At 35.9% G+C, this 16,186-nt stretch overlaps 1 protein-coding gene across 1 annotated transcript in view; it reads left to right on the top strand.

Moving 5' to 3' along the window:
- The first annotated feature begins 255 nt into the window (after nucleotides 1-255).
- LOC122803833 (interferon lambda-3-like) overlaps nucleotides 256-16,186 on the top strand; it is a 51,572-nt gene continuing 35,641 nt past the window's right edge. The window contains exons 1-4 of the mRNA XM_044073517.1: nucleotides 256-406; nucleotides 552-729; nucleotides 858-929; nucleotides 1,652-1,792. Of these exons, the coding sequence (XP_043929452.1) occupies nucleotides 559-729; nucleotides 858-929; nucleotides 1,652-1,792 (384 nt within the window). The 5' untranslated portion in view covers nucleotides 256-406; nucleotides 552-558. The remainder of the gene's footprint in view (nucleotides 407-551; nucleotides 730-857; nucleotides 930-1,651; nucleotides 1,793-16,186) is intronic.

A 16,186-nucleotide genomic window follows, 5' to 3' on the forward strand; every position in this document is an offset into this window, starting at 1 on the left:
GCAGTTCTTAAGTTATGAGTTAGTCCTCAGTGTTCCCACGCTGTATAACACCCAGTATAACCACACTGACAATTTTACACACACACACACACACACACACACACACACACACACACACACACACACACGTCTATACATATCTCTACTCCGATCTATAAAGGGGTCTGTGAGACAGAAAAAAGTCTAAGCGAACTTCCTCTTTGCACTTATTTTTTTCTTTCTTTTCCTCAAACTCTACAGTAGATTTTGCTGAGTTGCTTCTGTGTAACAACTTCATCATAGCATATGCCAACTAATAGGTGATAGTGGAAATTGTTATTCAGAATCGAGTATAAAAATGAAAGGAGTAGCCAAGAATAAAACGACGAGTGACCGACCAGAAGAGATCAGAAGAATTAAAAACAAGGTAAGCTAAATATGAGGTGGACTGCAGATGTCGACGTTTGAAATATTTAACTATAAAACATTTTGAGGACACTGTCTATTTGTAATAAGAAGGAAACCAAACGTTAGCCTCACTTTATTTATGGTTTTATTTTATTTTTTAACAGTGCAAAAATGGATATGGTAATTATACTGCTGATGGCCATAACAATGCAGGCAGCCCAAGTGCATTTGTCCCAGTTTTATAATGAAGCACTTACTTCAAACTCATGTGCATCTTTATCCAAATACCGATCACTGGCTCCAAACGCAATGATAGCATTTCAAAAGCTAAGGGATCAGTACGTAAGTGTGGCATCAAATGAATTGTGTCCCATTGTGCTCCGTTGTAAACGTTGTATCCACATTACATTCATTTAATGGACCTACAAAAATTATAGCAATTAAATCCCTGTGCTCTTTTGTTGTCACAGGAGGCTACCTGCTCCACACCAAAGTGCAAAGGGAGAAGTTTTACAACCACTGCTGAGCTAAAGGAACTTAAGGTAAGTGTGAGTAACCAAGGGTACCCAGAGGTCGTTCAGATTGCCAAGAGGAAATTATCACAATAAAATTATTATTATTATTATTATTATTATTATTATTATTATTATTATTATTATTACCACTAGGGAAATGATGTGAAGTGCTTTTATTAAAGCCATGATGACATTCCCCTTGTCAGTAGCCAAGCACACTCTGCATACGGTTTGGGCAGATCAGATCCACGGCTGACGGACTTCTGCCTCCCACCTAAGAGTATTCATTGGTTGAATTTAGATTTCTAAATAACGGTCATGGAGGAGAAAGCACGGTTGTTCATTCCAGTGTCTTTTGTGAACTGTGAAATTAGAACAGCTGTACTAGAAAAGCATTTTTAATTTGTAACAACAAATACAACACATAACCTACACAGTATAAAATATATAATTTAAATGTTTGTATGTGGCCTGATAAATAGATAGACTGTGGGAGGTATACATAATTGCGCATATTTTTTTTTATTTTATGACAACGGTTTTGTATGAATAATGGCTTATGACATATGTAATTTCTTCTTTTTTATCGAAAAACGAAAACTTTTTTTATCAGTTACTAGTAACACCCAACTGCTGGTCATAATTAATGATTTGTAACTATTAAAGAGACATTGCGTCTTTTTTCTAGAAAATTAATCGTGTTTAGTGCTGATTCAACATCTGTATTTGTATTGCGTATTTTATGACAGGTCTCAGAACGACTAATTCTGGTGAAGAAGGAGTTTGAAGTGTTTACAAATTCTCTGCAAAACAATAGACGGTGGGATACAACAAACACTCAGATGGCAGTTGAAACTCTGATGCAAATTTCGACGGACTTAAAAGCCTGTGTAAGTTATAACAATTAACATTCATCTGAAACTATAGGTATTTTTTGCCATGCTTAAGACGTCTTACTAATTAGAGTGCATTTTTAGCTTTCACAATGAGTGCTGTTAAACGTGTAGGTGTTCCTTATTCTTTCTGACGAGAAACAATAAAGCCCAAGAAATAAACCATAACGGACGAAAGTTTACAAGCCTGCTTCCAAATTACTTAGAAAATAATACAAAGGCACAAGCAACCATTCATTACTCTGTGACATACCTGTCAACCTCTTAACGCAAGAAATCTAGACACATTTTAAAATAATGGGGGCAGAGGCTCCAAAATAGGGACATATTTTAAATATTGTTCTTACAAACTTATAAACCTGATACAAAAAAAATGTATTGTGTTAGCATGTATTTTCTGAAGGATATGAAGTCTGAAACTCACGCATCTGCTATTATTTAGCGACTTCGGTCCAGGGATTTGTCAGAAATCTACAGATTTTTAGGAGGAACAGACCTAAAATATGAAGCCAAAATCTGGACATGGTGCGATAATCTGGACAGTATGCTCTGTGATTTACCCGACTACAGAGCTTTGAATGATGAATCACGGACCGCTAACACAAATCGTTGCAAGTCTTAACGAAGTGATTCCTCTCGACTGTCCCTGATTTTCGTGATTACCCCACATTTTGAGTTTATTACGTTTCTTTTAAAATCTAAGAATTTCTCAGAAATTTCTAATGACCTTAGTCAACAAGATAATGACAATCAGTACGGTTACAGACTTGTTTTACTTCATAAAATTCAGGGCTAGTTCAAGTCTTTTCTTTCAAACAGATAAGTGAGGAGTGTCTTTAAAAAAAATCACTGATTTGAATTTTATCTCTCATTATTTTTGTCTTCGTTCCTGATTTTGGATACACGTAGGGCTGTCACATTTTCAAATGCCCAAAGTGGGACATTTTTGGTACAAATGCATGATTTTGCAGGCTGAAACACCCATGGCCAGTACAAAGGACAGAACTTCACTTTTTTGCCTAAGTAAAAGCTTATTCTTGTAGCATTTTAGTTGCTTATTCTGTTTTTTATAACATTTAGGTGTTACAGATACACAATAACTGTTTTATGCAACTATTACATAAAATATATGAAATCATTTTGTCCTAAAATCTCAGGACATTTGCCATTTTTACAATTTTTTTGGCAGGACACAACTGCCCAAAGAGGGACTGTCCCTCGCAAAGTGGGACTGGTGGTAACCCAGATACACGAGGTTGGGGATTGAAAACTATAGCTGCTGCATCCCAGTAAGATCACCACATGTCCTTTATGCATGACAGTTCCTATTTGAGCTGCGAAAAAAACATGCAAAATGGCAAATGTCCTGAGATTCTAGGACACGGATGTTTCTGGGGCTTCTTAATAGCTGCAAGAAATAAATTATTTTATATCTGAAGCAACTTAGTCGCACACGCAACGAATGAAACAACTCAACATTCCACAATAGCGACCAAAAAAGTGAAGTTTAGTAATTCCCACTGGCTGTGAGTTTAGTTTGTCCAGTAAAATATTACCTTTCCCGTAAAAAAAAAAAAAAAACTTCTCACTTTAGATACCGGGAAAGGTGGCAACACTTCTCCACAGTTACCGTGAAGTGAATTAAGTGGTTAATCCAAGAATCAATGAACTATGTTATAAAACATGCTCACCAATATATGACAAACGTTTATCTCTGTAACAATTTCAGGAGAACGACTAATTCTTATAGTTTATATGTTTAAAGCATGAATTAGACAATTGTCAGAATTATGGATTTGCTTACCAGGCCAACGTTCCCCAAGTTTCGTTTTTTTTCACTCTCCCTCTCTCGTTTTTTTTTAATTACTGAGGTTATACCTAAGCTCTTACTTTCCTGATCTGTATGATTCAGCCTTTTGCCCATACCTCTGAACCTCTTGATGCCAAAAATCTGGGCAAAGCCTAAAATAATGGGGGAAAGCCCAAAATAGAGACATATTTTAAATATTGTTCTGATAATTTTAGAAAGTTGCTAGAAAGGCAGGGTTTGTGTTACCACGCATTTTCTGAAGGATATGAAGCCTCAAACTCAAATGTATATCATCATTTAGTGACTTAAATTCTTAATGATTTTCCAGAAAACCATGCAAAACAAATGTAAAATAAAGTAAAATAAATAAATTTTACTAGGAACAAAATAAAAAATAAGATCTGAAAATCCGGACAGTTGAGAGTTATGCTCTTAGTTCAACAATCAGGGACAAAACCTAAATTAACAAGATGCAAAATTGCTAAATCAGCGACCGTTTTTAAATACTGCGAGAACAAAGTTTACATTGTATGCATTTTCTGAAGAACACATAGACTAAAAATGCTTATACTTGACATTGCCTATTAATTGCAATCCTCAATGATTTCCCTCAATAAATAAATAAATAAAATAAAAACAACGTTATGCAGAACATAATAAAAACAGCAGGCAAAATGAATGATGTTCTGCAAAACCAGGGACAGTAGAGTGAAAGGAAAGGAAATATCTACAGTCAAATCAGTTAGTTATAGTTATAGTCAAGACTATCTTAAATACCGTGATTGCTCTTTATGCATATCACCTGCCATTTTAAAAAGTTAGCTTATTTCAATGTCATATTAATTTTGAAGGAAATTTCCTTTCATTTCAGAGGTTCTGTTATTGCTTGTCTTTGCTCCACTGAATGTTTTTTTTTTTTTTTGACATGATACATGGACTTGTCTTTGGCTATCTTTAAAAGTGTAATACACCTCCAGCTGTGCTGTAAGTTGTAACATGACAGATCCTAAAGAAGAGCCTCTGAGCTGCACATCAAACTACATAGGACAGCTGTTAAACTAAATCCTTTTACACACACTCAAAGTTACCCATGAACAGAGAGTACTTGTGGTGGGAAAATATTTTGAACAGTACTATCTTGGTTATTCTATTTATTTATTTGTTTGTTTGTTTATTGATTTATTTATTGTTGGCCTGCCTCATTGCTCACCGTGGCATTAAAAAGGAATGGTATGTGATATTAATAATTTTTGGCATTATTTAAATCCCATATAATCAGTTACTGTACAGTTCTGTGGAGTGGTGGAAAAAGAGCACATTCTGAATCAATTACTTTCTTTGATACAATATGAGGTCACATCTATTTTGTTGCATCTATTGATTTTTTTGCCCTGCATTACTTATGTATTTTTTTCCATATTCATATGTGTATCCATCATTTCAAAATACAATCATCTTATCTTTATGTAACACCCAAGTCCCATTTTAACTATTTTAGCTCAAGACATTCTATTTCTGTTATTTTCTGTGACTATATTCTGTTAGTTTAACATGTGCATACACTCTTTCTGCAGAGGTTTAGTTTTATAAGCTCCATCAGCAGTGACACTAAAACCTCTAGCATCACATTATTTCATTCTCGATAGACAAATGTAATGCGAGAAGAAAGTCAAGTACTGTTTGGGCATACTTACATCAAGTACTGTTTGGGCATACTTACATCAAGTACTGTTTGGGCATACTTACATCAAGTACTGTTTGTGCATACTTACATCAAGTACTGTTTGGGCACACTTACATCAAGTACTGTTTGGGCATACTTACATGCATTAACTTTTTTTCCCATGTCACCACTTTCACTATTTTTGTTTTCACGTTTTCAGCATTTATGACCCACATTTGTGTATGTGTATATTATGTACGCACACGCACACATAAGCACACACACACATTTCTAACCTAATTTCCTAAGCTGTGCTTCACACAGTTTATTCTTGACAAATAGTTGTCAGCTTCAGAAAGTATTTTTGTCCACACCAAGCAGTGCTGGAATTCTAGAATAAGTTATTTTTGTTGCACCATGCTGTGAAGAACAGGAACTTCATGCCTTAGTCCAAAAAAACTGCCTTGGGGTACTTCAAATCATATAGGTTTATTAACAATTTCAGAGTTTTATGATGATTTCAAAATGGTACATAGGCTGATTTCACCCACATTATCTAGAATTTTTAAATTGCCTTTGAATATCGGTGCAGCTAAGTACTAGAATTGTGTAACAAAGTCACTAGCCAGGACAGTATCGGTAGAGCTCAGCCTGTTACTGCAGACATTTCCAGTGCAGAGCACAAATACATAAAACAGCACTTTCAAAATACTTACCATGTGGCTACTGATCCTCTGTGCAAAATGCTTACACACCATGTGGCTACTGATCCTCTGTGCTACCCTTATTCGTATTAATGCCGCCCCATACCTACTTATGAACCAGCACCATTTTGGACCTAACATATTAACATTCTTATCTCCACCACCACCTTCTGTCTCTCGTCCTAAAACTATCTACCAGAAATACTAATTAACATATTTTGTTACTTCACCTGCTAGCACACCTAGTGGATTCTGCTCATATCATATTCATACACCTCCTTTAATTGCACCCTATATTCCTTTTTTAACACATTTTCTCATGTAATACTTTTATGTTAATATGATTTTGTATTCTTTTATCTTGTATTCAATTGTCCTTGATTGTTAATCTGTACTTGTATTCACTTCAGAACTTTTCTCCCCAGGCCTCCACTGAAAGACACATTGCACAGTCATACTTTCCTAGTAAACAAAGACAAATAAATAAAAATAAATAAATGATAAATGTGGAAATGTACTGAGGCAGGAATGAGGTTATGGATAGGGAGGACCACAAGCATGTGTAGAGATATGTTTTGTGAGTCATCCCCTTCATACCTTAGCAATGACTAAAACAAACACATTTTCTTTAAGAAGTCAAACTGTTTACATGGAGAACAATCAAAACCATGCCCCTTTCTTGCATTTTCTATAAACATAATGCATGCATGAGCATTTTTAATCTGTTATGCATGCATTATAACATCTTTCATATAGGTAGACTTGTGGATACAACTGATTTTGGGTTTCTTGGTTAGTGGATGGTGGGTTCAGTGGTCACTAGATTCTACCAGCATTAGGCAATGAGGTCCATTAACAGTGAATGCTTGTGATTTTTGCTACCTATTCCTGTCATAATGGGTATCTCTGACACTACAATACAAAAAACAAGAACCAAATAGACTTTAACAATAACAAATAATGGAAATAAAACTCAGGGCTGTCTGCAAACTATAAAACACACTGATTTATTTAACAATAAAAAAACATTAAGCACTTTCATCAGTATGTAACAAAGACTTCTTCAGAATGAAACATTTCCAGACTTAACAGAATTATCTCTGACACTAGCAGTATTGGCCTAATAATGGCTAGCATAGGAGCGCTTGGACCCTGGTGTGATGTCATAACAAGGTGCCCATTTTGGAATGTAGTATTGCAATTTTTTTGCAGGATGGTAGTGGCCCTCCTATATGCTACCCTGGTCTTTACTGAATCCAACTCCTTAACTGCTTATGAACCAGTTCCCAAGTCATATTGCCTTAGACCTAATTTATTAATATCTTTATTGCTTTATTGGCTTCTATAAAAAAACATTAACGGTATCAATTTAATTGCAGTAAGTATTAGTTGTGCATTTCTAGCAGCACAGCTGACACTTCAAAATTTTATCAACTTTGATTTGAGGTGCATCACTGAATACTACCCTAAATAAAGATCAAAGACCAGCTTAGCAAACCACACACTGTACAAATAGTTTTTATTTATCAATTTCTTTTAATACACACTTTCCATTCATTGTTTTTTTTAAGTGAATTGAGTCTTTGTAAATGTTTTTTCTCCCAAACCCCTTTTTACACTTAGCAAGGGTATCAGAACTTTTCAGAGATTTGGGATGCATGGCTAGGCTTAAAATGCCCCTTGTGGTCATTAGCCAGTAAACACCTATGAACATATGAACCTATGAACATTTGTTTTCTAATAGTACGGTAGGCTTGGATTTCTAATCTTAATATCTATTACATTTTTTTGTTTTCACAAAGTCTCACTTAGCAACAATAAAGCAGTATCCTGACTTCTACCTGTAGTGATTTTATATGCAGTTTTTAGATAAACAGGTCTGTGATAATATATCACAGTTACAAAAACAACATTTTTTGTAAACATAGGTAGTATATTGGTGTGTGGTTTAAAGGCAGTATTCTGTGAAATTCCTGGAACAGTGCTGGCAGTGTAATGTCTCCAATAGCCCTGCTCCTTATCCCAGTCTGTGTTTGTGAAATGAACAGTTCAGTGCCTAGAGCAATTAATTAGAAGCCTCCATGGTAGCTGACGTTTAACATTTAATGAATGGCTGCTTGCTCGTCAGTTATAGTTTAAGTCAGTATAATTTCTTGTTTTATGCCTGCTAGATGTGATGTTTGAGTTGACTATTATTGTTCACTGAATCATATCACTGAACTGTTTCTTGTAAGAGTCCTAACCTGTCCTTCATATTGGAATGGAGTTCAAATCAGACCAGCAAATGAGTAACCGTTGCACTGACTTTATTATGTAGTGACTTAAATGTTCCTTGTGTGTGCTGGAAAAAGTTTACTTTCCCTAAAAAAATTCAAGTGCATTATCTAAATGTTGCCTTTACCTGAATTTTATAATTCAGAATGTTTCATTTACAATGGCAATACAGAAATGCACTGTTATATGGCTTGTAGCAAACAACATTGCTAAATTGTAACAGTTTAACTCATTCACACCTAAGAGCATACATACGTCCTTAAACTCTTAAGAATGTTCTGGTAAATAATCATGTTATAATACATAAAACAAATGTAAATGTCACTGGAACAATGCTCCTGATCCCAGACTTTTGCATTGCTACACTCCAACTCATTTGCACTTGTCTGTTATGGAATGTCACATCTCTAACAGCCTATACAGATCCTTAAATTCTTGTGCATGCTCTGAAAAATAATCATGTTAAAACACATAAGCAAAACAGTTATAAATATCTTGTGAACAACAAATGGCATTAAAACATGGAAGAACATCGGGACATATTATAGTGCAAAATAATGTTGTTGTTGTATTATATTTTTCTCAGTAACTTTTTATAGTTTGTAAACTGTACAGCCTAGGCATACATTTTCAAGAGGTGCTTTTACAACCAGATTTGAACATTAACATGGTAACAAAAAATTCCTTTCTGATTTTTAGCTACAGATTAATTTACATTGATATGAAAATGTATGCCATTTTCAAAATTAGCAATGTAACTAATTCTGTCATTAAATAGTCTGTAAGTCAGATGGAGATGAAAATATTAAAATGTTGTTTATCTTTATAATTACTAGCAAACAGCTAGCACTATTTCCAGTGTAGTGCATTATACGTGGAAAATGACAGTGCATTTTTCTCTCCCCTACCATGAAATTTCACACTATGACTTTTGCTAACATGCACTTTGCTCAGTTATCAAAGTGTTGATATAATATGAATGACAAGTGAGAAAAAGTGGTTACCATCAACTAAGATCAACAGCCTTAGTGTTGTTTTGTTTCTAATACCTTGACCTTTCACATGTTGCCTATTTTTAAATGGTCAGCCCTTTCATTACGTAAGCAAGCCTGAAAATGTCATTATGCCTTATTTCATTTGTTTGCCGTTATTTTGAATAAAAAATAAACATAATATTAGCATAGTACCTATCAGTTCAAACTTATTAAGATTTACCAAGTATTATCCTCATTGTTTGTCATGCCAGAAAAGACTGATATGTTCAATGTCATGAATTCAGTAACTGCTAAAGAAAGATACATTATACATGTCCTTGTTAAAATTAGTCAGGAGAAGAAATAAAGGTTTTGCTTTAAAACCCTTTTCACTTCTTTTAAATGAATCCAAAAACAAATGGAACAGAGTCCAAACTGGTCAAAATCTTTTATTATAAAATGTAAGTGCTTTCAGGTTAAAAAAAACCTTCATCAGACTGGATCTGTTTTGGGATCTGTTTTTACAAGAGGTTCGAAAGGAGTCCTTAAGGGAAGCTAAGAGGCTTGTGTTTTGTTTTTTGTTAAATGAATATGCATCATCCCACCCCACTCATGGAGTATTACAATGTATAATATCATAACTGAGCAAACTGTGATTTGGTGTGTGAAGTTTGGCAAGAGTGATCATGCCATATATAAGAAAACAATAGATGACTGTGCTAATTGCAAAATGAATTCCTTCTCCTTGAGACTGAAATATTTATTTTATTTAACTGTTGTATGCGTGGACTATTATCAGGGTTAGAAGAGATACAGAGGTAGTAGAAGGCACTTAAGACATTTTACCAGGTAACAAGGACAATAATCACATATTTTATAGCACTGTTGTTGTTTTGAAAAGGCAACTTTCCAGCTTTAAAAAAAAAGCAAAGAAAGTACCAGAGATTTTTTAAACCTCCAGTCCCAAAATCATATATGTAATTTAGGAGATGATACATACGTGGCAGTACACACCCTCTACATATAAAATATATATATATATATATATATACATATATGTGTGTGCGTGTCTGTGTGTATGGATCTAAGTCAGAAGATCGACATTTCAGAAAGTCAAATGTGTTATGGTCGACAGGGATGGCCTTTGGTCAACTGGTGCCCTAGGTAAAAGTGGTCCACAGCACCCCCCCCCAACACCATCCAGTGCCCCCATCCTGGTCTATATACACTATCCAGATTACAGGAAAAGCACCCCTGCTAGAGCGGCACTCTAGGCGGTCTCCTACTTGGCCTATGCCTAAGGCCAGCTATGATGGTCGAGGCCATATGATCAACTTCTGAAGCATCAAACAAAACAAAACAAGAAAAATCTCCTGCACCTCCTGTGTATTTTATATATATATATATATATATATATATATATATATATATATATATATATATATATATATATGGGTCTACTTCTCTTTAGCGAAGAAACACTTTTCTGAAAAAGAGAAGTAGACCCACACTTATGCAAAAGTGCACTTAACCGAAGGAACACTGAGGCGCCAAAGCACACTACAGTGAGGAAAAGGAAATTTATATATATATATATATATATATATATATATATATATATATATATATACACTTTGGTTTTATATTATATTTCACCGAAAACTTCAGAACAATGCAGTTTAAATCATAGACATACACAGTTACAATATCAATGACTATTCTTTCCAAAAGACAATATATACCCAAACTACAATAAATGGGGGGCTACGCACCCACACACCCCCAATGTGGGGGCTGTGCCCCTCCACGCACCTTGTAACTAGATATACTAACTCCAGGATCACACTACATTGGGGAAAAGGGCATATACCTTTTACTTGCCTTACAGTACTCTACACAGTGCCAGTACTTCACTTCAGTGAAATGAGATTCTGTGAAATGAGTTTTCAGTAATTTGAGCTTTCAGCGATTTGGTCAGGGTGAATTCAAATTCAGTAAAATGAGCTTTTAATGAAACAAAGTAGACCCCACACATCTATAAACCTACACTACAAATAAGCACCCCCTTACTTATATATACTAACTCTGAGATCACACAAACAGAAAAAGAAAGTAAACTCACACCCAGGCATTCTACAGTCCCTCACACACACACACACACACACACACACACACACACACACACACACACACACACACACACACACACACACACCCATCACACATATACAAATACCAACACATCCAACACTTGCACACTCATACTTTCACCTGCCTACCCTAACCCACATGTACAACTTACAAACACACTCACATGCACTCAAACTCCCACCCAAAACCCTTAAAAAACACTCACTTACCTTAAATTCCACCTAAATCCACACACGACACCATCCACACAAAACACCACAGGTAACGAAGCATAAAGTCATAACCACAAATTCTAGATATTCGAATCTGCATTTTAAAAATTCGCCTTTATGGTCTCAAGATACTGAAATTCGAGATTATAAAGGGGGAACCACACACACACACACACATATATATATATATATATATATATATATATATATATATATATATATATATATATATTATGATAATGGCAGCTACCTAAGTAATTATTTTTTTCTGTTTTTGAAGGCTCTATGTTACCTTCTTTGATTTCACTGAGATTATATCTGTCTGATGTCCTTACTAAATATCATTGACAAGTTGTCTCTTCCATGTGGCACTCTCAGTCATTAAAATGCTGGAGATCAAAAATGATAAAGTTCTTAATGGGGATACCAATAGTTTGACAATATGTACTTGTCCAAGTGTCATTTGTCCAAGGCAGAAGATGCTGGGAAGCAGAATGCTAATTACTGTTTTCCATAGAAAATCAGTGATGTTGAGATTTATACATGTGGTTTGCATTTATTTGTTTGTTGTTGGAGATTCCTCCCTTCTTTGTGTTTGTGTGGCTGTGTTGTATAATTTATATATATATATAAGTTCAGGGAATGTTGGTAGACTTACTTCCAGTTGATACAAGAGTGCAGGAGTCTTGTTCTCCCTGCAAAAATGCTTGCATTTGAAAGTTTATTCTTTTGTTGTTTTGAGCATTTATGTTTACCATATTACTTTGTAGTGTCTTGAGGTTCAAGGTTTCATAGTACAACTGTTTTATGTAATACCTACAACCCTTTCTTCCTATATGCCCGTTTCCAAGACATGCATTAAAGAATCTACAAGCGCGGGAGTGCAGCTGAAGATTTCCAATGCCAGACTTTATAATGACTGCAGTTATTATTGGATTTTAAGAACCTAATGTTACACACAAAGAAACTAAAGGTCTGCTGTCAATTCATGATGTAAGCAAAACATTACAGTCAACTACACAAGACAATAACTTAAGGATTACAGAGCTGAAAATATTAAATGATGCCATCTCTGAGTGACTTCATTACTAATCTATTAAAATGAATGATCTGGAGTACAATTTGGAACTGTCCAGTATTTCATAGAATGTCCAGATTATTCATATTTTGGTCTTTTCCTTATAAAATTTGTAGATTTTTGGCAAATCATTGAGAACTAAACTTACTTAATAATGACAGACATTTGAGTTTCAGACTTCACTTCCTTCAGAAAAATGCATGCTAATGAAAATATGTTATCTAACAACTTTCATCAGCACAAGAATTCTGGGCAAAGCCAACAATAAAGGAGGGGACAAAGGCCCACAATCAGGGACAGATTTTGAATACTACTCTTACAAACATAGAAAGTTGTTAGAATAACATACTTTCATTAGCATGCATTTCCAGGAATGCAACAGATGTGAAGAGAGCAATAGACGGCATTGATGCTCTCTTCACATCTGCTGCATTCCTGGAAAACAGAAGGAACATGTTTATTGTTTTTCAAAAGGTCAGAACCCATACTACTGCACAGACTTATGATTTATTCACATTGAAAAAGACCTAAATGATCATTAACACCTGCCCTGCAACACATTGCTCAAAACCTATGCTCTACTATTCTCAAGCTACTTTCGTATGCACAGAAGGATGCACTTTTAAAGGCTAATTTGTTATTTCTTTTTTACCAGGACATGGCATTAAACTCAGGAAAATAAAAAAAAAAGAATTTTGACAGAAATTAGTAATAAAGATCACAATATGTAGCCAAACAAGGCATATGTTTATGAAACAGAAATACAAATGCTAAATTGTTTAACATAGATTAATAAAGAACAGTATAATTTTGTATCAAACAAAATCTATTGCTTAGAGAACTGAAGTTAACGTGAACAATGTCTTGTATTTTACAAAGGATAAAAACAGTCTTAGCAATATCATATTTACAAACTTAATGAAAGGAAGGCATGGACAAAACAGGGATAATGAACAGAAATTTAGAAACATAGGAGATGTTTACACACTCCAATAGTTTCAAAAAAGAACTAAAAAAATTGTCTAGTTAAATCATGGATGTGCCTTTGTCATGACCCCACGTAAACCCTGACCTCTTCCTTTTGCTACTTGTGTCCTCCCCTACTACTGTTACCTGCTAACACATTTGGGATATTAAGGCTTAAACAGCTTTACCCCTATTCCTTATGTAATAAGAACATATACAAAGTTATTTCACGTTTTGGTCTATTTTATCTACCATAGTTATGTTTATAATTTGTTTTGGATTTTCTCAAATTTGTAAACTGTTATATATTGCCATTGTTTGATATTTGTATCTTTGTTTATTTTTACGTTGCTTATTTTCATAAAATTGTATAAGTATCTAGAGATTTTCTCCTTGGGTCTCCACTGAAAATGGCCTTTAGTTCAGTTGGACCAACCCAGTTAACAAATGTCAACTAAAAAATGAATAAATAAATAAAATGTCTAATTTAATGTTTAATTTTATTTTAACGAGGATTGCATGATGAAGGAAAGGCAGAAGAAGAGTGAGAGGAGGGTATGGTTATGATGTTCAACAGAGAATAATACAGCTCTGAGTAAGAAGAGAGTAAAGTAGAGTTGTACAAGAAATGTAGGTTTTAATCATCATCATCAGCCCTGTTTCCCATTTTTCTACATGGGGTCAGGGTATCATGTTAACTGCTGCATACAGCAGCTTTGTTGATCCGTCCCCTCCAACCTGTTTGCTAATGTAGTCCATCACCAGTATGAACAGCAGTGGGCTCAGAGCTGAACCCTGGTGCACACTCACTCCCACTGGGAACCCCTCTGTGAGGCCAAACACTGCTCGTACTTGAGTCATTGGGTCCTTGTACATAGCCTGCACCAGTGTTTCTGAGACTTCAAACCACCACAGTACTGCCCAGATCAGCTTTCTCAGGACCTTGTCATATGCTTTCTCCAAGTCTAGGAATGCCCAGTTGGACTCTCTCCTCATCTCTAGCTTCTTCTCAAGTATCTGTCTCAATGCAAACATCAGGTCAATTGTGCTGCATCCTGATCTGAATCCAAACTGCTCATCTCCCATCTTACATTCTACTACTCTGCATATCCATTTATCAATCACCCTCTCCAGAACTTTCATGCAATGTGATAGGAGTTTGATGCCTCTGTACTGCCCACAGTTGTGGATGTCCCCTTTGTTCTTGTATACTAGCACAAGTATGCTTATTCTCCAGTCATCTAGGATACACCTTTCTCTCCACACTGCTATTAGTACCCTCAAAAGCCATTTCTCCCCTATCTCACCCAACATCTTTATCATATCTGCTGTGACCTTATCTAAGCCTCCTGCTTTCCCTGACTTCATCTTCTTTAGTGCTGTTCTTACTTTTTCTAGGGTGGGCTCCTCTTCTTCTCTCATTGTAGGGTGTGTCTGGGGCAGTACAGCCTCTGTGGGGTTTTCTTCATTCAGAAGCTGCTGGAAATACTCCTTCCATCTGCCTTTGATGTCCTCTGGACTGGTGAGCAGGTATTTGCTGGCATCCCTTATGAAAGGTATCTGACTATCTTCTTTATCTTTCTGTCTTTGCCTTGTAATCTGATATAGTTTCTTTGTGCCCCTTACTGAGTCACATTCCAGAAGTTGGTACAGTGCCTCCAATGCCCTATTCTTTGCTATTGCAACTTCTTTCTTAGCTTGTTTGTTAGCCAACCGGTAGTCCTTCCTAGCCTGGTCAGTCTTTTATGTCTCCCATTTCTTCCTGCACTCCTTCCTTCTTTTGATGTCTTCCTGGACTTCTGCATTCCATCACCAGTTTTCCTTATGTATGTGGATGACATGATGATATGGAGAAGGCTGGACATTCTACGTATCCAAGAGATGAGATGGAAGGGCAGTGCAGCAAAGCCACTTGGCTTGGGATCCAGAGTCTACTACTCAGGTGGATGGCAGGCTAGAAATGGTGTAGGAATTGTTGTGAGAAAGAGGCTTCAGAAAGCAGTAAGGGATATCGTCAGAATTAATGACAGACTCATGGCAATCAGACTCCAGTGTAATGATAGGACAGTATTCATAATGTCAGCCTATGCCACACAGCAGGGTTGTGATAGTGAGGAAAATAGTGCATTCAGACAGCAGGTGCAGGACCTACTAGATAAAGTAGGACAACAAGAATGGTGTTGATAATGGGTGACTTGAACGCACATATCAGGACAGAGAGAACAGGCTATGAGAACTGCCTGGACCCACATGGGTGGGGCAACAGGAAATAAGAAGGAGAAGCCATTCTAGACTTCTGTCTGGCAAATGGCTTGATAGTAGCCAATACATGGTTCAGAAAGAGAGACAGTCACAAGATCACATACAAGAGTAGTCAACATGCAACTCAGGTAGACTTCCTCCTAGTAAGGAAAAGTCACCAGGTTGAATCCATGATTGCAAAGTCATCCCCAGTGAAACAGTCGGCCTGCAACATAAACTACTAATTGCCACAATCAGCTTCAAGCAGTGGTCAGAGAAGGCTCCAAGGTAAACAGAGACCAGGCTGAAAACCTGGAA

Source organism: Protopterus annectens, chromosome 6.part0, assembly GCF_019279795.1.
Source record: "Protopterus annectens isolate FY-2018-M chromosome 6.part0, PAN1.0, whole genome shotgun sequence".
NCBI classification, from domain to species: domain Eukaryota; kingdom Metazoa; phylum Chordata; order Ceratodontiformes; family Protopteridae; genus Protopterus; species Protopterus annectens.